General features: G+C 38.7%; 1 protein-coding gene across 2 annotated transcripts in view; it reads right to left on the bottom strand.

Moving 5' to 3' along the window:
- ap2b1 (adaptor related protein complex 2 subunit beta 1) overlaps positions 1-24,047 on the bottom strand; it is a 47,860-nt gene that overhangs the window by 20,601 nt on the left and 3,212 nt on the right. Inside the window, exons 6-16 of one of the 2 annotated variants that reach the window (XM_052101900.1) lie at positions 22,685-22,875; positions 19,227-19,448; positions 18,863-18,983; positions 16,455-16,550; positions 16,102-16,217; positions 14,147-14,312; positions 13,967-14,065; positions 9,955-10,214; positions 9,334-9,526; positions 3,521-3,562; positions 2,869-3,015 (exon numbers count right to left, since the gene is read on the bottom strand). In XM_052101900.1, coding sequence (XP_051957860.1) covers positions 2,869-3,015; positions 3,521-3,562; positions 9,334-9,526; positions 9,955-10,214; positions 13,967-14,065; positions 14,147-14,312; positions 16,102-16,217; positions 16,455-16,550; positions 18,863-18,983; positions 19,227-19,448; positions 22,685-22,875 — 1,653 coding nt within the window. The remainder of the gene's footprint in view (positions 1-2,868; positions 3,016-3,520; positions 3,563-9,333; positions 9,527-9,954; positions 10,215-13,966; positions 14,066-14,146; positions 14,313-16,101; positions 16,218-16,454; positions 16,551-18,862; positions 18,984-19,226; positions 19,449-22,684; positions 22,876-24,047) is intronic. The other variant, XM_052101909.1, reaches the window with a different exon arrangement.

Genomic DNA, 24,047 nt, shown 5'->3' with positions numbered 1-24,047 from the left:
GACTCTCGATGGAGGATGGTAGGTTAACTCTCACTTTATTTAGTTGACCAGCTACCGGAAAGTTTGCTTCTAAAACCACCAGGCCAATTTAACCATTACACTTGTGTAAAATCATCATGCAACAACTGCTTTATGCAGCACAATTAGCTTGAAGCTAAAAGCTATTGCTCGTGTTATTGTTTATTGTTTTGTGTCACGTTTAAGATGATGTCACTGCAGTAGAGGAAGCGCAACTATGACGATCAGTCTATAATCCCACCCACGTTGAGGCGGCACTAAACAGCAATGGAAAAGCAAGCTCAGAAAATTAAAGCGAGTAGAGTCGAACCGTAACGTGCAGTGGAAAAGAGCCAATAGAAGTACCTCAAAATGCTGTCTGGAGAGACACCTTACTAGGTTTGGGAACAGAGCTAATGTTTCTGTATGAAGGAGTTCTTTTGTAGTGGATTGTAAAGCAGTACATTTTCTATGCGGTTCTCTCAATTTACATAATAAATTAAGTTACATACTTAGCCTTACATGAGCCTTAATGTGAGTTTTCCTTTCTACCTGCATCAGAATCAGTGTAGACTGTAAACAAACACTAATCAGCTAAATGCACTTCTCAGATATTTTGAGTACAAAAGCAAATTGTAAATTGTTAATCTTGCGAGGCTCTGTTGTTTGATTGTTTACGAGGTTATGAAAGAGATAATTCACCCAAAAATGGCAATTCTCTCATCATTTACTCACTTTTATGCCATCCCAGAAGTGTATGACTTTCTTTCTTCTGCTGAATGCAAATTAAGATTTTCGAAGAATATCTCAGCTCTGTAGGTCCATACAATGCAAGTGAATGGTGACCATTTAAACTCCACATTAAGGTACCATAAAATAATCCAATGGTTTAATATACAGTGTCTTGCAAAAGTATTCAGACCCCTGAACAATTATCTCATATTACTGAATTACAAATGGAGCAATTAAATTTAATTCTGTTTGATATTTTATTTTAAAACACTGGAACTCAAAATCAGTTATTGTTAGGTAACATTGGTTTTATGTTGGGAAATATATATAAATTTTGGTTTTAAATATCTTGCTTGCATAAGTATTCAACCCCAAAGCTGCAAGGTTACACCGATGAAAGAAATTGCCCTAACGAGGACACAATTACTTTACCATTGGCATCCACCTGTGAATCATTAAAATTGCAATCACATTTTCTGGATAAAAAACCCATTGTTGAAGGATCATTGGTCAGGCTGTGAATCTGAAGGAAAATGAAGACCAAAGAGCATTCCACAGAAGTTAGAGCTAAAAGTAATAAAATGTATAGATTAGGGAAAGGGTACAAAATAATATCCAAATGTTTGGATATCCCAGTGGGCACAGTTGGAACAATAATTAGGAAGCGGAAGTTACACCACACCACCCAGGCACTGTCAAGAAAAGGTCTCAACTCAGCGCTCTAACAAAAAGGAGACTTGTGACAGAAGCAACAGAGAGGCCAACAATCATTTTGAAGGAGCTACAGAGTTCAGTGGCTGTGAGTGGCGTAATGGTGCACCAGTTAACCATACCAAGAGCACTGCTTACTGCTGGCCTGTATGGAAGGGTGGCTTGAAAGAAGCTGTTACTCAAAAAGAATCTGAAAGCACATCTGGAGTTTGCCAGAAAGCATGTGAGTGACCAAGCTGCGATGTGGGAGAAGGTTTTGTTGTCAGATGGGACCAAGATAGAGCTTTTTGGCCAAAACTCAAAGCACTATGTGTGGCACAAACCTAACACTTCCTATGCCTCAAGACACGCCATCCCTACAGTGAAATATGGTGGTTGCAGTATCATGCTGTGGGGATGCTTCTCATCAGCAGGGATTGGGTATCTTGTTAGAATTGATGGAAGAATGGATGGAGCAAAATATAGGGAAATACTGCAAGAGAACCTGCTTCGGTCCACTAAAAACTGAAGCTTGAGAGGAAAATCACCTTTCAGCAAGACAATGTTCCCAAGCACAAGGCCAAAGCAACATTGCAGTGCTCAAGAACAAAAAGATAAATGTCCTACAGGTGCTCAGTCAAAGTTCTGATCTCAATTCTATTGACCATCTGTGACACTATTTGAAAATTGCAGTCCACAAGCATCACCCACCCAACCAACCTGAACAACCTGGAGCAAATCTGCAGAGAAGAATGGGCCAAAATCACTTCGTCACTGTGTGCAAAGCTGGTACATATGTACCCCAAAAGACTTAAAACAGTTATTGCAGCAAAAGGTGGCTCAACCAAATATTAAAGTGTGGGGGTTGAATACTTATGCAAGCAAGATATTTCAGTTTTTTATTTTACATAAAGATATTTCCCAACAAAAAACAATTCCACCTTACAATAATTGATTTTGAGTTTCAGTGTTTTAAAATAAAATATCAATCAGAAAGAAATTTCAGTGTACCATTTGTAATTTGGTAATATGAGAGAATTGGTCAGGGGTCTGAATACTTTTGCAAGGCACTGTACATCTTCTGAAGTGATCCAATCGCGTTGGGTGAGAAACGGATCAATATTTCAATCCTTTTTCCTAAAAATCTCCACTTTCACTTTCAGAATGTGATTAATAGTAAAAAAGGACTTAAATATTGATCTGTTTCTCACTCACACCAATCATATCACTTAGAAAGTAATATGGATAAAATTTATGCAGCCTTTATGTGATTTTTGGATCTTGAAAAGGTATTGTAGCAGAGATATTCTTCTAAAAATCTGTTTGTGTTCTGCAGAAGAAAGTCATACACATCCAGGATGGAAAAATGGTAAATGATGAGCAAATTTTCATTTTTGGGTGAACTATTAATTTAAAGATTTCAGAAACAATGTTTTGAGCAGTACTCACAGATTTTTGTGCCACATAACCTCCTGTAGCAATGGACATTCCTGAAGACAATTCAAACAGGTCATTAAGTCCACTGCTGAGAGCAGCAGGTGTAGGAGATGGTGCAAACGTGTTGGGCACTGAGGATGGGATGAAGTTCTGGCCCACCTGTGTCACACACATAGATCATTAGACGAATTGTGTCAAAGGGGTTCACTCTACTATACCAAGAATTTTGGATCCCTTGAAAGGTTAAAACAACAGGCTCTCGTCATGTGAGCAACACCAATGGAGAAGAGAATGAAAAAAAAAAATCAGATTCAACAACGTCTGAATGTTAGCAATAGGACGTTTTCTTATATTAGGGACTAATAACAAAGGTATAACAATGCATTTATGTGCAAACACATCAGAAGTTCATCAGCATTTCAAATTTGATTTGCATGGACAAACTAAATATCAAACTAAATATCAGTTGTTTCACCTCAAAGCAGGATGGAGTGTTCTAATACAGGTTTTGTTCATGCAACAGAAAAGAAAAAAGGAGAGAACAGACCAACACATTGCTAGGTGGCCACTCTATGCAGACGTTTATGAACTTTAGTGCACAGCATGCTGAGTGCAGACAGATGGATACGAGCGGAGATAGAGAAAGAGAGAGGAGCTCACTTACTGCAGGACTGCCACCAACACCTCCTCCCAGATCTCCCCCGAGCTACAACAGAAAACACAAGACCCATATACAGGCCCACAATCAACATGAGATGAGAGAGAGATTTAAAAAATGACATAGCTCCATTAGTCGATTTTGATTGCCTGTTTGCCAAAGTAAGTGATGTCCCAATACTTTTTCAAAAGTGTTCTCTTTAGGGATTAACCCTCAATTTTGGACCAAAAAAGGAACCCTTTAACACCAGGTTTTAAGATATGTTTTGGGTGATCCATTTGAAATGGGATGCCACTAAAGACAGGGGTCTGAACGGGGTCCAAAGCTTTTCGAAATTTTCCCACTTAAACCACATTCGGAGTTGGTTGAAAAAGCATGTGACCATATTGAGCATGTCGTTTGAATGCGTTCTCACCTGTCAATCTACTGCTGCGCTAAAACATGATTTTAAAAATGTGTTGTTTATGTGCGGTGTTGAAAGGAAATAACAGTCCAATCGGAAAGTGCATACACATGCAAAATACTCCATATTACTTCTACAGTGTGAGGAGCACGCACACATTAAGTTCAGTTTATACAAGTAAATTACAGAGAATTCTGCTCTAAATGTCATGTTTGTTCTTAGATTAAATCCAAGTGTAATTGGAAACAGTGCACCTTTTTTTTCTTTTACGTTTTTGCACATTATTATCATTCAGTACCACACCGACATCAAGTGATTGACAAATTATGTATGTTGTCATTAAGTCAGAGACCCTCCCCTGAAAAAGGAAATCTGAGAACATATTTTACAAGTTGTAAACAGTTGTGTTCTACGTGTGATTGGATTGCCAAAACTACATCTTAATACCAAGTGTAAACAGGGACTAAGAAACTCGCTGCTGTACAATTCAACTGTTGAGTCAAGAAAAAGACAGAGCTGTGGGACTGAGAGTGGTGCCAAGCAGGAAGAAAGAGTTGGATGGTGTACCCATGTTTGCATGCAATCACTGGCTGCCAGTCACCCATCATGTTTTTAGGACTGGAGCAGATTTTTCAAAGACTGAATCAAGTTTAACAAATTAGCTCATGTCTGTTAGCAGAAGTCAAGGAATTTAAAGAGACTGAAAATAATCCTCTGGTTTTGGATGCCAGAGTCTGAAAATATTTGTATTAATCTATAGGTCCACAAACTTTTCCAACTAATGCAGTAGTATACATAGTAAAATATCGAACTTATTTTGTTAAATATACATTTAAAAAGAATTCTATACACTAACAGTGTGTAATTATTTTTTATACACATATTAAAAGATGTTACTCAGTGAATCAAGTAACATCCTTGGGAATAAAACAACCATATTCTTCTTATTTTCTAACTTTAGAAAAAAGTTATTTAAATTCCATAATGTCATGTATTTTCGAGCCTAACAGGACATTCAACTGGAAAATGTCCCATTGTGAATTGATTGAATTCTGAAAAGTGGTCTCTATATGACTGGAGGTTGAAAGGGAAGGAGCGGCTAAAAAAATCAGATGGCTTGGTGAAGGAAAGTCCTTTCAGAGGGAAAGCAAACGGTTTCATTTTAAAGAAATATTACAGAGATTTTTTTTTTAATAATGTGCACTGATGTATAAAAGCACAATAAGACTAGGAATGTGTATTAACAAAAGTAAATAAGGTACATTTTGATTTCAGGTTGACTAAGGCTTTGTAAAAACTTAAATCAACATTCCTTACTGATTGACCTTCACTATTACAGTCACCTTGAGTCTCTCAATGAGAAAATATACACGATTCAACAACTTTAAAGCCTCACTAACACCACGACACAAACCACATGCTGAGACTGGAACACTGGAAAATTTTAGGTTTAGTAGTAACTGTAGAAATGTATTTGTTCAAGAGAAAATGAAAAAGACACTGCAAAAAATTTGGCACACCGACTCATTCATTATGTGATCCACATTGGATAGACTCACTGGCCTGGACCTGCTAAATGTCATTAAATGTGGTTAACGAGCTGAAGAGGCCGTGGAGACAGCACATTTTAAAATGCATCCCTCATGCTGAGTTTGCAGTGTTCATCTCTTTGAAACACTCTCCTGACCTTGAACAGATAAGCACTGCATACTCTGCTCGATTTTTAACATTCTTCAGCGGGGAACATTTCTCCTTAACAGTGTAAAAAGTGAACAAAGTGGAAAGACATAGAACACAGGTATTTTATTGGAATGACTCAGTCAGCAGGCATGTTGAATACATAGCATTGAATTATAAAGTTTTGTTTTGGTGTTAAACTGTGAGTTATGTCATATCTCCAAGGCTATGTTCACACAGCAGCAGAATACAGATGCCAGTCCTCTTTTAAAGTGCTAAATAGAACAAGTTATTCATGGCTAATGGGAGAAAAGGGGGCCAACTTAGGTTGTGTTTGTACAGACCGCATTCAATCCGCTTCTAGAGGCTGTTGTATCAACAGAACAATTAGTCACACATGTTAGTAAAATATGGTTGTCAATCCTAAACATTGAGGGGCGAGTTCACTAAATAGTTGCGCCACTTTTCCGTGTGGCATTTCAGCGCAAAACCTTGCATCTTATTCACTAACCCCTGCAATCTAGTTTAAACGGGCACAATCAGCACTTAAATAGCACTGTGTCTTTAGTAATTTAATTAAGTAATTTGTGCTATTCACACATGCAATGACTTTGTCTTTTTTCCATTTTGCTAGTACCATTCACACACCAGCGCCAAATGACTCATTTGCTGAAAAATTACATCTACACAGCTGCACTGGAAACATAGGCTTCTTGTTTGATAACATGGCAGGGTATATTTTTGTATCTGAACGTATACGGTCGGAAATGTTGGTGATGTTTAAAATTTTGGGGTAAATGTTTACGTTTACATTTATGTAGTTGCTCGAGAATCACCAACAGCATATGCGACAACTTCAAATAAAACTGATGAACTACAGAGACCATAATAGTATACATGCAGTATGCAGTAGTATACATAGTAAAATATCGAACTTATTTTGTTAAATAAATATTTTTAAAGAATTCTATACACTGTAACAGTGTGTAGTTATTTTTTATACACACATTAAATAAGAATGTGTATTAACATAAGACTGATGAACTACAGAGAACATAATGCTATCGCTAGCATCCGAAAACAAAGATGCTATTTGCGGATGAAAGCACAGTAATGTGTAAATATATTGCTACAATGAGGTCACAAAAGTTTGTTACCTGGTGCAATTAACATTGCGCTATTACCGCCTGAGGAAAGCAGGTGGTAAACAGAATTATATTTAAATTAGATGTCGTTTAAAATGTCTATCCATAGCGGCAGCAGTAATTCTATCAATAATGATTAAATGATGGAGAAGAGTTTTATAATCTGCCATACATCTATATGGGCGGTGTAGTTAAGCATATTTTCAACATGTTAAAAAGATGTCTGGTGTCTGGATGTCAGGATCACAGTAATGCTGTACAGTCCAGACATAGTGTGCCAGATCACGGTGGTCTGTTGCGTCCTCTGCTGTTCAGAACCGGCCCGCAAGATTCAAATTTTTTGTGCAAATTGCATTCAGCGCAGATTTTGTGGGCCCGTTTGTGCTATTGCCTGAGCTGCTTAGTTCTTTTAGTTAATGGGGCACCAAATCAGTGCAGGCAAATAAACAGCACTTTTACTAAGTGCAATTCGTTCTTATTTAATTCACCCTTGACTGCGTAAAGGTAGAAAATGTTTCCAATTGTTAGCATAACACAAGTCTTGAGAAGGAACTGTCTGCAACATCTTGCCTTTCTCCCTGTTCAATATGGCCTGACCAAGCACAGCATCTTTCCTCAACAGGTGGCCTGTGTCTGTATCGTGGTTTATTCTGGGCACCAGTGCAATGCTCTGCCTGGGTAACTGCCAATTTGGAGAAGAGATTGCACTAAGGAGCAGCACCTGTACAGCCCTGATATAAATCCTTCACAAAGTGACTGGAAGAGGTGCCTCCTCCTGCTACAAGTTGCCTGCTTGACAAATCCAATTATTCACAAGGAGGAGGGAAACTGACATGTCTGAGGAGAAAGTCTAAAGGACCAGGCAACAAAAATTATCAAATTACCATTTTCCACCCTTAGAATTAAATAGGCTGCTGCTGTAACAAAAAAAGGACAGTTCACCCAAACAATTTTATTCTGTCATCATTTACTCATAGGCAAAATGTTCGGGCTGAGAATATCAGTAATAGGGCTGCATCTAACAATTGTTTTGATAATTGACTAATCTAACAATTATTAGAACGATTATTCAACTATTTGGGCGATTATTGCAGCAACTATTTATTAGAACTTCACCAAAAATGTTGCTTCTGTCTCGAATTAAAATATTTTATTAAATGTGCTTACTAACGATAAAGAGGACAAAATCATCTTTTAAAAATACCTGTAAATGACCTTCACTGAATTACAAGGAAAAATCTTTTTTAAGTTAGATTCAGAAAAACAAATCCCTGCAAAAAGTGTTTTGGTCCTGTTATTGTTTCAAAATATCTAAAAATCCTTAAAACAAGATACTGTTTATACTTCTGCCAGTGGAATGCAGAAGTATACAAAATACACTTATATTCCAGATATGTTTTCTGAAAGCACGTCTAAATATCTTATTTGTTCAGGGCTCCAGACTGTGACTAAAATGGTCGGAAATGTGATAAAAAAATAAATGATTGTGACAATACTTTAAAATCTTATCACCACTAGCAACAGTCGGGTTGTGTGGGTTCATATGCGGTTTTATCAGATATCCTCTTGTGAGTTACCTCCAAAGTTGTGGCAAAATGGCTTAAGGACAACAAGGTCAAGGTATTGGAGTGACCATCACAAAGCCCTGACCTCAAACTGAAAAAGCATGTGTGAGCAAGGATGCCTTACAAACCTGACTCAGTTACAGCAGTTCTGTCTGGAGGAATGGGCCAAAATTCCAGCAACTTATTGTGAGAAGCTTGTGGAAAGCTACCCAAACATTTGACGCAAGTTACACAATTTAAAGGCAATGATTCCAAATACTAACAAAGTGTATGTAAACTTCTGACCCACTGGGAATGTGATGAAAGAAATAAAAGCTGAAATAAATAATTCTCTGCTATTATTCTGACATTTCACATTGTTAAAATAAAGTAGTGATCCCAACTGCCCTAAGACAGGGAATGTTTTCTATGATTACATGTCAGGAATTGTGAAAAACTGAGTTTATTTGGTTAAGGTGTAAGGTGTACTTCAACTGTAAATGTTCTAAAACTTTGTCGCATTTCCATCCACTACGCCATGCACATTATCTTGAGGGAGCCCGCCTTGACTTGATGGAGCAGCAGAGTTACCTCCTTGCTTAGGGGAGAGTTTTATTTGCAGGATTGGAGCAATTGTACCTCATTTTATTAAATGCTGCTAGGAGACGCCACAGAATAAATGTAATATCTGATATAATGAAGGTTGAAAAGGATGCAATGCCCACACGCTGCCAGCCTCTGCAAACATGGGAGCGCATGTGCTCAAAACTGTTCTGCTGGATTGTGATGACCCACTTTAAAGACCAGCTTTAGATTAAATGCTTCCAAATGACAAGGGTTATGCACAAAGAAATATGTGCCATAGTCGGACCTTTTGTTCACATCAAGCTATCGCACACTCATAACACTTGCACAAATGGTCAAAACATGTCATCATTTTGCGAATTACATGGGAATTTTTTTTACAAAGGTTGATTGCCATTCCTAAAAGAAAGATAACAAATCAAGAAAATGCCTACAGACAAGAGAATAAAAGACAGAAACACCCACCAGACTGTCAAGACCACCTCCAAGGAGATCCACAGCGCCCATCTGCATGGAGGACACCTGAGGAACGTTGACGGGAGGACCGAGGTCCAGATTAAGCAGGTCTCCCAGGAGATCACCCTGAGATGGGATGACTTGGGGTTGATCGATGGAAGCAGTCGGGCCAGCACTGACAGGACTCTCTCCAGTGTCAATACTAAAAAAGAAGGATGACACGCTGAATGTAACTAAACAAATGATTGGACTGATACGCCACACATTGTTCTAACTGAGAGGACAATGTAGGTTCTGTGCAACACTGATTTTAATCTCCCATTGTATGACTGGACTGAGACTGATTCAGACATTCTTCTTGAAAAACAGGGTGAAAAAAGAGTGCCAAATTGAAATAAAACAGATAACAGGGTTCCACACCTTTTGACCTATGAATGTTTTTGATTCAAATGTATACAAAATGCAATCATTTTATAGAGATCAAACTGACAAAAAAATAAATACAAATAAAATATAGTCAACAAAATATTGTAGAGCCGTGCATAACAAAATTTCCTTATATGTATACCAGGTTTCCATGCCCTTGGGAACCCTGAAGGGTTTCTTTAAACGTCTGCTGCGTCTCATTACCTGCCATGCTGGATGGGCAGGTGTTTGCGGTGAATGCCGTGGCTTCCCTCCACAAAGGCAGTGGGGGGTTTGTGGTACACGGAGGCCAGCGAGCCGATGTGGCAGATAAGCTCGTCCAGCAGGGTGGGTTCAATCAGGTCTGTTTCCTCAGAGATCAGAGGCTTCTCAGACAGCACCACCTCTTTAGCGGTCACAGGGTCGGTGGAAAGCAGACGCCAGTAGATGTAGCCACGATCACGCAGGTCAGGGTTATCAGAGTCCTGAGAGGGTGGAGAAAAGGCCAGTGTAAATGGACAGAGAATGTGATACTGACAGCTGGGCTACACTGAGCTACTCTGAGATGTGAAACTATGATCCACCATTTGCTTATGACAGTGATAATTTGTAAGTGTTGATGTGTACTGACATGAGGAGAAAAAGACAAAAGAACATCGTGATGACCCCCGATGGACACAAAAAAATACAAAAAGAGATGATGGGACAAATTAATGTGAAACCATGACAATGACAGAAGTTTTTGAAAATCAGTAAAGTTTGGTTCGAAAAAGCGATGCATGTGTGTGGCTCCTGGATTAGAAAAACCCATGTAATTAAGGCCAAAAAAAAGGATTTTTGTTTGTCCATTCCGATTCTGAAATCTGAGCGGAAAAATTACAGATTACAAAAATAACAGTATTTATGAACATATTTTAGTAGTATACCTTTTCCTGTATTGACTGAACAGAAAAAATATGTTTTTTTCAAGAAGGTATGAGTTACGTATACCTATTCTTCAATTTATTGTCTTGAAGCAGTCTTATGTCGGGTTCACACTATATGATTTTGGCAATGAAATCTGAGGCTAGTTTAGAGGATCGTAAATGAGTTCTCTTGTGGTAGGATCAAAATCTTTCATCACTTAGTGTGACATGTTCATTAGTCTCACGACACTAGACCTATGACTACGGCAAAGGTATGTGCTCTATAGCAGCATCAATTGGCCAAGAACTGCCCATTTAGACCGGAAAACCCATTTAACTGGCATGTTAAGCGACCAATCACAGTCGGTTTTGTAATTATGGGGTGTTTCGGGGCGGGGTTATCAGAGATGTATTTTACCAGAATAAAAGACCGACATGGGAGAATTTTTTTTTATATAATGCTGTGGCGAGTCTCCACGAGCGACAGCACAGACAACACCAGGGAGAATAGCAGAAAATATGTAGAGTCTAATCCAGCACATAAACCCACATTATAGAGAATTTCAGACAATGATAAAGCATCTGCTTTACTTTCTGCTATGTGCTTCAAACTAAACTCTGAATATCTTTAAAAGAATTAATGTCACTAACTTGGGCAAATTCTGTGATTATTTCATCCTCAAAAGCACTCATTCGATCAACGTGGAAGCTTGTGAACTCGGCTTCCAGGTGGACTGATAAAACGTCCTGTGTGCGTCTAATCGCGGAAGTATCGAATCAGCTTTGTGCCAAGTTGATCGAGAAAGTGTTTTCTAGTTTTGTGTGCAATGTGCATCAGACAGTTAGAGAATGCATTGTGGGTGGTCCGCAGGCAGCACGTGCCATCTGAGGCTGAGACTACATCAATAGCCGATGCAATGAATCTTAGCCTTCGCCAATTTGTGACAGCGCCAGTAATTTCGCATCGTGGTCGTGCAGTGTGACTGATCCTATGACAGCCAGATGAGATAAAACACCCAGTCAACAGTCAATTAAGATGATTGGGACCAAAGACTAGGCTATGTACAGGTGTTTTACAGTCTGACATAATGTCACACAGTGTGCCATGGCTTTTACACAAGATCATATCATACAGTCTGACAAGCAACAATCGTAAAGGGCCATAAAATTCGGACAATGTGCATGCAGCTTTAGAAAACTCTTCAAAAAACACTTTAAATTGAGAAAACATTCTTGGCATGAGTAAAACATTCTTACAATCCTTAACAATCTTTTCTAACTTAATGGCAATTGCCAATAATACATCTATAAATGTAAACTACGGTATCCGATACCTGGATGAAGTAGGGCTGTGTCGATACAATCAAATATCGGTATATCGTGAACATTTCTCACGATATTGTAGCGATACATGTAATCCATGTAATGTGATATATCGTGATATTTTCAGTGCAGTCAGAGATGCTTCTATGAGGCATGAAAAAGACAAATTAATCTCTCTAACACATTTAGGTCTAGAGCCGGGCTGGGAATTTTTTAGATTTCACTCACCAGTGTTTGAATGATGTAGTGACATAGAAGTTCAGCACCGAGACTAAAATTCTTGACAAAAGACTAGATCCAAGCAAACCATTTGTTGTTTAATAATGTCTCTTAATATACTTTCTATTGTCTACAGTCAGTTATTTATCAAAAAGAACAAATTAAACATTTAATGTTTAATTTGTTCTTTTATTTTGACGGAGCACTCCAGAAAGACTGTGACCATAGAGTGTCTGTGCGTGGGCTAGTTCAGTTTAATATGTTTTTCACTCAAGCTCTGGTGAATTGCTCCTCCAGTTTGGATCTCAATGCATTTTATTAGCAAACTGAACTATGGAGCATCTACATGAAGTTTGTGTGGATTGCTCACATATTGCATCATCAGCCCATGTGTTTGTGACACAACAGATCACCACTCATTTAGTGAAGCATTTATATGGACTAATTTAATGGTGCGTTTATTGTTCTTTTATTTAATGCTGCCAAAAAAAATAAAACAGAATTTAATCTTAGGACCAAGGTGAACGTGTCTTGTATTATTTTATGATTTAATCACTTTTGCCTTTGTTTCATTAATACAAAGAAATATTACTGAACCTGCAGAATTGAATTCACAATACAGGTTACCTGTGAAGTGCTCCGTGAAAATAAAGTGAACTAAACCCACAGCACCTCCTGAAATGATTGGAGATTGCAGCATTTTCATAGAAAACATTATTCTTGCAAACAGTTTACAGATTAATGAAAAAGAGTGATAACTCTTCACAAGCGCCTATTCCACAAGACAGGCTCGTTCTGCACGCCTCTGAACAAACAGCGAATCAGACATGGGCATTAATGGCTTTCTTTGGTCTGTTCTTAAAAATATAATAAAGAGTGTTTCTTCAGGTCCTTCTTTGTGTCTAACAGCATTTCTTGTCATGTGTCACTCCAAGATGTCTTACAAAGTCAAAGTTCACATTAATACGTTTTCGTTTGAAAACGCATCTTTTTCTCTGCGTTTTGATCTTCCGTCCACACTGAGAAGGCATTTGTAAATTTAAAACGCCGTCTTCATGTTATTGTGTGGACTGCGAAAACGTATATATCCTAAAACAATGACATATTTGTTGTCATGTGATCCATTCAACCAAAAAAATCTAAATGGCAGCTTGTGTTATAGCAGTGCTGTTGTGCCTGATATATTCACTTTGATAGCATTGGTCAAAATAAATGTTACTTTGTACAACCTTCACATTGCTTTCATTTAAAAGCAATGTGAAGTTTACTTTGAATTGCTGTCCGGACAATTGCGTTTAAGACTGTACATGTAATGGACATGTTTTTTAGGCGCTTTCATAAGTTTCAGTGTGGACAAGCAACTTTTGGAAAACACTGGAAAATGGCAGTGTGGACGGATGGAGAGCTTTTGAAAACGAAATGTTGTTTTCAAATGAATCCGGATTAATGTAGACAAGGCCTAAAGTGATTAAGAAATGAAACAACACTGGTATCGGATCAGTATCGTCCGATACCGAGAGTTCAGGTATCAGAATCGGATTGGGAGAGAAAGTGTTATCGGTGCATCTCTAGTTTCCAAGTGTATTATGTTTATTATTATAGCAGCAGTGTACTTTCTCTATAATTTACATTATATAACCCACATTAAATATGTCAATCTACATAGTCTTTTATTATACACCTAAAAATAAAAACATATAAATACTTGCTCTAGTGGGATTTTCAGCTGATGATATCAAAACTGGGCTCTGATGTAAAGCTACAGTTAGTGATGCTCAAGCAGATCTCACCTGAGTAGCTAAACTGAGCACCTGCTGAACCAACTCCTGAGTCTCTGAGGGCTTCTTCAGGAACAGCTTCACTATGGCTGTCAGGAGAGTCAGCTGGACCTGAAATCGACAAGTGGATACTGAACCTGTCAAATGTTTGAATAAAAAAACAAACACTATCCAAATGTGCCTATGTCAAACCTGAGTGCTTTCATCATGGAAGCCTTCAAGGAAACTCTCCAGGAGCTCATCAGCATTGTCAATCCGCTCAGCATATTCACCCACAATCCAGATCATGGCAGCACGAGCATCAGGTTCATCCAGAGAGTCCAGGTTTTCACACAGAGTGGCAATTATGCTCTCATACCTGTTCAGGTAACAGAGGAATTGAAGTAGCCAATTACAGTTACAAGTGGGTACTTGTTTTATATGATCTTTAAATATACAGTATCTCACAAAAGTGAGTACACCCCTCACATTTTTGTAAATATTTCATTATATCTTTTCATGTGACAACACTGAAGAAATTACACTTTGCTACAAAGTAAAACAATGAGTGTACAGCTTGTATAACAGTGTACATTTGCTGTCCCCTCAAAATAACTCAACACACAGCCATTAATGTCTAAACCGCTGGCAACCAAAGTGAGTACACCCCTAAGTGAAAATGTCCAAATTGGGCCCAATTAGCCATTTTCCCTCAACGGTGTCACGTGACTCGTTAGTGTTACAAGGTCTCAGGTGTGAATGGGGAGCAGGTGTGTTAAATTTGGTGTCATCGCTCTCACACTCCCTCATACTGGTCACTGGAATTTCAACATGGCACCTCATGGCAAAGAACTCTCTGAGGATCTGAAAAAAATATTGTTGCACTACATAAAGATGCCATAGGCTATAAGAAGATTGCCAAGACCCTGACACTGAGCTGCAGCACGGTGGCCAAGACCATACAGCGGTTTAACAGGACAGGTTCCACTCAGAACAGGCCTCGCCATGGGCACGTGTTCAGCGTCATATCCAGAGGTTGTCTTTGGGAAATAGACGTATGAGTGCTGCCAGCATTGCTGCAGAGGTTGAAGGGGTGGGGGGTCAGCCTGTCAGTGCTTAGACCATACGCCGCACACTGCATCAAATTGGTCTGCATGGCATCCCAGAAGGAAGCCTCTTCTAAAGATGATGCACAAGAAAGCCCGCAAACAGTTTGCTGAAGACAAGCAGACTAAGGACACGGATTACTGGAACCATGTCCTGTGTTCTGATGAGACCAAGATAAACTTATTTGGTTCAGATAGTGTCAAGCGTGTGTCGCGGCAGCCAGGTGAGGAGTACAAAGACAAGTGTGTCTTGCCTACAGTCAAGCATGGTGGTGGGAGTATCATGGTCTTGGGCTGCATGAGTGCTGCTGGCACTGGGGAGCTACAGTTCATTGAGGGAACCATGAATGCCAACATGTACTGAGACATACTGAAGCAGAGCATGATCCCCTCCCTTCGGAGACTGGGCCACAGTATTCCATGTATTCCAGCATGATAACGACCCCAAACACTAATGCTAATGAAGCTGAGGGTGAAGGTTATGGACTGGCCAAGCATGTCTCCAGACCTAAACCCTATTGAGCATCTGTGGGGCATCCTCAAACGGAAGGTGGAGGAGCACAAGGTCTCTAACATCCACCAGCTCTGTGATGTCGTCATGGAGGAGTGGAAGAGGACTCCAGTGGCAACGTGTGAAGCTCTGGTGAACTTCATGCCCAAGACGGTTAAAGCAGTGCTGGAAAATAATGGTGGCCACACAAAATATTGACACTTTGGGCCCAATTTGGACATTTTCACTTAGAGGTGTACTCACTTTTGTTGCCAGCGGTTTGGACATTAATGGCTGTGTGTTGAGTTATTTTGAGGGGACAGCAAATTTACACTGTTATACAAGCTGTACACTCACTACTTTACATTACAGCAAAGTGTCATTTCTTCAGTGTTGTCACATGAAAGATATAATCAAATATTTACAAAAATGTGAGGGGTGTACTCAATTTTGTGAGATACTGTATAACTGAAGTTTTCATACAGATTGAATACATTTTATAGTCTATTCTTGTCTTCAACTTGTACACTAGTTTACACTGTTTTTAGACTGTTACACAGATGTGCACTGACTTGTTTGGGTATTTGCGAAAGATGTCCCTGATGACCACAATAGCCTCTTGTACCACGTAATTGACTTTGGTCTGGATGAGGTCCAGCAGGGTGCTTACACAACGCTCAGCTGATTGCTGTACACATTGAGACATAACAGACAGTACAGTTGCAGTTATACATCACAATCAAGAGTTCAACAGATTCGTAACATTGGCACTCCAGCACTTTGATAAAAGCGCACAATAAAAAAGTAGTAAAAGATGCTTATTTAAAAGTTATAAAGCTGAGATTTACCACATCAGACATTTCTCCATGTACAAAGGTTAAACTCAAGGTAGATGTTTAATGAGGATTTATGAGCCACATCTTACCTCCACTTTGATGGCACAACGGCCAATGGCACGAACTGCTTTCCGAACAAAGTCTACATCCACCTCAGTGGCGTATTCTTTCAGTTCAGCCAGCACCTGCAAGCAAGCAACAGCTTTTTAAATGGATTCTACAGAAATAGACAATTTTTTAAAGACCAGATAAAGAGCAGGAAATCAATAGCTCTTTCTCACAAGGCCATAAGCTTGGGAGAAAAAGTGTTCTTAGCTAATCTTACAATTAGTTCAAAACACAGATTCGTTTTATGTAAAAAAAAAAATAATTTGTAAAGTTAAAATAATTTTATTAGGCTTCAACGGATGTCTGTAAGGTTTACCGTCGTTTCGCATGGGATAAGCGATGTCTGTATAAATCACAGAGATGAGAGTGTCGACTGTCTTTAAACACTGCTGTCACACGTAACTGACCCATCAGAAAATGTATGCTATTTAGCTATGATGATTAATTATGAAGTATTAAACATGTTCATTTGCATCTGGGATTATTAGAAGAAATTGACTTGAATATCTGGCAAAATACAACAGAACTGGTTACATTAGCAAGCCAGTAATTAGGGATGCTCAGATCAATTGGCCAGCGATCAGTGTCGGCCGACATTCACATCCTATGACTTGATCGGTAATTTGGCCGATCGCATAAACCAATCGCTCATTTCGCAAAAGATACGCGGCTCTTTAAGACTTCAGCATGGGGAATACTGGCATAGTGTTGTAAGACTACAAACTTGATTCAGAAGTTAAGGATGATGCAGTGGGAGAGATATGGTGAATATGAAAAGTTTGTGTATTGTACTGTTAATGTGGCATTTTACATGCGACAAGGCAAAGGGAAACCAGCGCGAGCTGTGAAACGGTCCTTATTATCTTTCATGGTGGCAGCTTCTCAGTCTCCCCCGGGCATCGGCATTTCAGTAATAATGCAAGTTACAAGATGTGGTGTAATTCAAACATCTTTATTAAATAGTTAATGATGCCTAATTTCTTTCTCATTTCAAAAGCGATGACTTTTGAACTTGAGCACTGAAGTTGAGTGATCGCAATGAGCAAATATTTGAGAGGAGCGACAACTCGATCCACTCCCCTCACATGCTCTAAGTGAACTCTGTTTTATTTGAATGGAGCGCTGGAATTGAAGATCAATTTTATATGCGTTTGGCGGAGACACATTGATGTGGCCAAGTGTAAATGGAATGTGCTTTTTCAACCGGACAGCAATCCGATCAGTAAAAACTACATCTGTCAAAATTAACACATGAGATTAATTTTAAAAGTTTAACGTGTTAATTTTTCTTAATCGCGATAAACGTATTTACAATTAATACAGCATAGACCAGCATTAACACATGTTGGAAGAGTGAAAACTTTGTAATGTGTCTGCTCGATGTCATTACACTGATGCGCACATCACAAACACACACAACAGGGATTCAGTGTCAGTGATAAAGCGATGGGGAAAGAAGCTTGAATGCTATTTGTTGTAAAAATCAAGCATAGAGTGAACTTCTGACAGAAATAGAGATTTTTCAGCCCATGTAAGGCACATTATAATTAGCACAGTAAAAGGGGCCCTGTGGAGCTCAGCAAGTATTGACGCTGACTACCACCCCTGGAGTCACAAGTTCAAATCCAGGGTGTGCTGAGTGACTCCACCCAGGTCTCCTAAGCAACCAAATTGGCCCAGTTGCTAGGGAGGGTAGAGTCATATGGGGCAACCGCCTCATGGTCGCGATCAGCGGTTCTCGCTCTCAATGGGGTGCGTGGCAAGTTGTGTATGGCTCGTGGAGAGTAGCATGAGCCTCCCGTGCGGAGTCTCCACGGCGTCATGCACAGAGAGCCATGTAATAAGATGCGCACATTGATGGTCTCAGAAGCGGAGGCAACTCACCCGAATTGAGGTGAGTAACCAAGCCACCAAGAGGACCTACTAAGTAGTGGGAATTGGGCATTCCAAATTGGGAGAAAAGAGGATACACATTTTTTTTTTTTTAAAAGCAGCAAGTCTTAACTATCACCAAAAAGCAGAATAGCACATTTGTGTCTGTAAGCACTTTTCATGTGGAGATCAAAGCAGCACTTGATGCTTACCCTGATGCGAATCATGAACACGGATTCTAGATTGCTGTAACAAAGCGAATAGTCACAGTCTTCTGGCTGATTAATATTGCAACCATCTAGACATCAGTCTACTTGGCTTTCATTTTAAGCTTGATTACAATTCCTATAGCACCATCTAGTGCTTTGTGCATGCTTTAAATGATTAAAAAAAGGGTCCACTGCAGGAGATTGTTACACTATTTTCTTTGATAAGTATAGAAACAATCATGTCAAGCCACAGTTGTGTTCCTTTATTTCAGACCCTGACAGATATACTGAAGCATCTCCTGAAGTACCTGGGCAATGTTGGCATGAGAGGCCAGGCGAATCATGATGTCCAGTTTCTCCAACTTGACATAGATGGGGTCATTATACTTGACAAAGAACACTTTGATCTCCTGCTTCAAAATTTCAGGCCTGTGGGTAGAGAGATCACTGATCAAAACAATGCCTCAGTCCAGTCACTCAGAGCTGCCATGCACAAAATTAAGAATACAGCAAGTCAATATTGCCATCTAGTGACTGTATAACATGTGTCCATGTGCATAAAGACCAACAGATTAGCACAGCAGGCATAAAAATATCTACTCTTAAACTAATGTCATAAAAAACAAAAACAGACCAAAAAGGACAGGAAAAAAATAAGGACATCAGTCTAACCGTTTCTGCACAATAAGGTTGATGTTCCTGAGGGCCACATACTGCACCTCCGGCTCCCCAGACAGCAGTGTGACGAGGGGAGGGGAGAGCTTCTTCAGCAGGGTGTTGTAGTAGTCCGAGTCTTTTGGCAGGAGCTCCAGAAACTTCATTAGTACCTTCACCGCTGACAGCACCACGGCAGAGTTAGCATGAGACAGACGTGGAGTCACACGCTCACAGATACTGAAAAGGACATAAAAGGAGGAGGGATGTTTTGTTTTCCCACAAATGAAAGTTCCCCAAGCCACAAATTGCATTTGTCTAACAATTTTTTTTATATCAATTCTCTCTCTAGTTTAAAATAACACAAAATAAATCAATACACATTTTCACATTACTGAGAATTCTCTTATGAACAAATTGAATGATCTCAAACTGAACAAGGATTGCAAAACGTCTATGCTGATACTTTTGGATTTAAGCTTTTCAGCAATGGAATTAACACACGATTATAGAATTTCTCATCAACAGACCACAGTGTTCGCTGGCACATTTATTAATTGGTTTTTATCATCGCAAAAAAGAAATGTGTTTATTTTAGTGGGAAATACACAGATATAAAATACAAAGTGTAGTGTCCCTCAAGATTCTGTCCTTGTTAAAGTAACTTGCAGTAATAGCTGGGTTTCCATCCATGTATTCTTATGCGCATTTTGGGATATCACAAAAAAACTGCTGGATGGAAGCACCAAGATGCAAATAAATACCAAATTGCACATAAAAATATGTTCGCTTGTGGTGGATACATTTTTTATTCGTTAAGAAGAAATGTGCATAAACTACGATAGAAACAGGTTTACCTTATAAACTCCTATCGAATTTATAAGGAATACAAGTTGCACATCACAAAAGTCATGTGACTGAATAACTCGTTCATAACTGTACTTATAGTTGCGTCCGAAATGTTGCTTTGGTCATCCTGAAATGCGGTGTCTAGAAAATCCAAAGCCTGCATTGAGTTTGAAGAGCAAATAAGTAAAATACATACGTAAACTGTGCCGAAAGGCAGGTTTATTGACACTGTTGAAAAATACATTATAAATCACACACACACACACACACATGTTGTGTTTCCATGTTTTATGGGGACTTTCCATAGACATAATGGTTTTTATACTGTACAAACTTTATATTCTATCCCCTAAACCTAACCCTACCCCTAAACCTAACCCTCACAGAAAACTTTCTGCATTTTTACATTTGCAAAAAACATAATTTAGTATGATTTATAAGCTGTTTTCCTCATGGGGACCGACAAAATGTCCCCACAAGGTCAAAAATTTCGGGTTTTACTATCCTTATGGGGACATTTGGTCCCCACAAAGTGATAAATACACGCTCACACACACACACACACACACACACACACACACACACACACACACACACACACACACACACACACACACACACACACACACAGTGCTCCCAGCTGTCGCACCCAGACATGAGACAAAGTTCTTTACATTGTTTTGTCTGAGTGCAGTAAACCAATAGTATTTTATTAATAAAAGAATCACAGAAACCTTGCATTAACATGCATTTCATATCCAGATAGTATCTGGATATTCATTAGCTGGATTGCATTTAAACCTCGCTGTCAAATGTGTCTGCACTGTGATCAGATAGAGATCCGATCAAAATTACCAAAAAAGTAAAACACTACTTGCATATTACATCAGCGGCTGTGGTAACTGCCAAGTCTCCATCTTTTAGCGAATTTTACAAACACTGATGGATAGATAATTCAAATGCTTTTTTAAACTTTAAATGTCAGGGTTTTTCCTTCATTGAACATTTTGGTTGGCCGATGCAAATCTAATGATATTCATCTCACATTCGGTGCTTTGTATATGTTTCTCATCTGAAATGCGCAAGTGATGCCTGGTTTAACATGATTAACGGGTGATTAGAAACAGGAGAGAGATGTGAGCGAGTGGGGATTTGAGAGATGAGATATTCCAAGTGTATTTCAATGGAATAATTCATGGAATATTGTTCACTGTTTTGGTGATAAGACTGCAAGATGGCAGTGTCTGTTGTTTTCTTCACATTGCGATGCTTGAATTAACAGAAAAAGGCAAGAATGCAGCACTTTAACAAAGGATGACTGTAGCGTAACCTCATCACATAATTAATTACTGAAGTAGTTGTATCCGGAAAACAAAAGAGCATTTGAATTTACACTTTCTTTGAATGTGGTCAGAATCTGTTCCTGACCACCTCCAAATGTGGTTTCAGTGATCCAATCACAAACTGATCACAATGTGTCTTGGGTGTATTTACACCTGTCATATATTGTGGTCAAGTGCAATCCAATAGTGATCCGATCAACGAAAAGGCATGTTACTACATGGTGTAAATGGAGCTACAGTGGCTACAATTTCTCCGGAAGTAACGATTTTTTTCTTTTGAACACATGGGATGGAAACGCTGCTTTACTCGCACATTTTTCTGTGATATTATAGTTTTTCGCATAAATTAAATTCATAACTTGGATGAAAACAAAGCTACTGAGTTATTTCAGCTGAACTGACAGTAACTACAATTTACTAACAGAATGTATGTGGATTTCACCAAACAATGACTTTCTATCAGGATCAGAAAGAGAAACGGTCTGTTTTTATGAAATATTTTGCACAGGGGGAAAACAAAATCAAACCCTGCATTAAAACACAAATCCAAATACAGCCAATATACATTTCTCCAATTTGATGTTCCCTAGAAAACCCAGGAAAATCTAATTCTGCTATAAATCCAATTGGAAAGCACTTTGTATTGCCAACTCAGAGGCTTATTCCAAACATATTTATTTCTGTCTTAATAATAGCCCAAAAAAAAATACAATACGTCAATTAATTAGAGGCTCAGACAAGCAAAATATGGAGAAAATCTCATCGCCCAAATGAAATATGAACTTGAAGTAGATCTGTGAGGAAATGTGATTAATATTACCATACAGGTAATGGCATTTCCATTATTCTCAACCTTAAGATAAACACTAATATAATACTCTGGTCTATAGGATTCATCTTCTTCAGCTGACAATCAAAGCGCAAGATTCAGCATGTTGACATTTACTGGTTGAGGTTTAAGCCATCAGGGCAGACAACACTATCCTTATAAGAGCCTTTTATCTAGTATGTTTCTTTCTATGCAAATTTACAGTGACAGGACAACAATTTAATTTGCCAGTCAAAAGATTAACTGATCTAGACCTTTGAAGGATAAAAAAAAGCTTGAGAGATAAACAAATCTTCCACACAAAACACTGGTAAACATGGTCATATAGTCACATGTTTATTAAACCATGTCATACCAGTATTTTCCAGCAAAGCAGCTAAATTTACTCTCCATAATCAAACCTAATCCTATAGAGAAGGAAAAAGTAGTGGTTATGATTATTTTAGTGTCCTCACCTCTGGGCTTCACGCTCATCTTTGGGGTTGTAGTTGGACAGGCAGTCCAGGATGAAGATCTGGCCCCACTCAGTGCACTCGTTGAGGGCCGTCAGGAGCTTGTTGATATTCTGAGGATTCAGATCCAGAAGGTTGCTGTTGGGGTGAGATTCGCTGATCTCAGAAAGAGCAGCAACTGCATTAGCCACAACCTGTGAAAAAGTTTGAAAACAGTAAAGGTAAGTAAGTAGCCATTTAGAAGAATTTGCTTTATATCCATAGCAACTTACAGTACATTTTTTAAACAGACAATCCCCCTAGAGAATCCTGGCACTAAGTGCATTGTTCAAGGTCACAATGGTAATGACTTGCTCCTTGCAGGTACTGAACCAGCAACCTGAGCTATGCCACACACGCTATGTTACGATGAATGCTAAAGTAAAGTGTAAGATCTAAAATGTTAGACCATGGACAGATCTATTTCTTATATCACTAAAATGCACTGCACAACATTAATTAAACATCAGTATCTACAACTTGGCTAAATTCAAGCATTTTTCATTTGTCAAGGCAGCGGTGTGATAAAATTAAGCAATAACGTCTGTGCATTACAGTGATTTAACCATTTAGGTGGACAACAGCAATATGATAAAGACACAAATGTTCAATAGTTCCATTTATTATTAATAATCATTGTAATTGACAATTCTTCTCCCAAAAACATATTCATTATGCTAACTGTAAGTTGTTTGTGATCGTGACAGGTTAACAACATGGAAACTGATACAAGACATTGGTAATATTCCCAGTACGATTGTACACTCAGCATCGTAGTGATTGTAGCTCAGCATGGCCTACATCATGCAGGTATACACCAGCTTAAGACCATAACTGGCCTTGGCATGCACATGTTGATGAATGGTCTCCTTTCTTTTCTTTTTACCAATAAAAGCCATTAGTTACGTGACAGTTATGGGCATTTCATTTCAAATCATGCAGAGGCTCAATATGGGAGAATCAAATATCCGCCGCTCCTTTTGCCATGATGATTCAGATAGATCGCTAATTATTACTTTGTTCTGTGACATGTTTCAAGTGTACAGCATCTGTAGCCAACAGTTGGCAAGCGATCATTTTAACAAACTTTGCTAGTTGAATTGTAATGATTGTATTCCATATTGCTAGAGGGTGCTTCTCTATCTGCAGGGGTTTATGAATATACACACAAATTGTTTCACATACAATGTGTACTTTCTATATAAACTTCAACATTTATGGATAATGATTTCTAGATAACATTCTAAATAGACTTAGTTTAGATAAAATTAATACCTACACTGGCTAAGAATTATTTTGAAAATGTATTAATCTATTATTTCTGAAC

Source organism: Xyrauchen texanus, chromosome 3, assembly GCF_025860055.1.
Source record: "Xyrauchen texanus isolate HMW12.3.18 chromosome 3, RBS_HiC_50CHRs, whole genome shotgun sequence".
Lineage (NCBI taxonomy): Eukaryota > Metazoa > Chordata > Actinopteri > Cypriniformes > Catostomidae > Xyrauchen > Xyrauchen texanus.
This window is presented reverse-complemented; position numbering and strand designations above follow the sequence as displayed.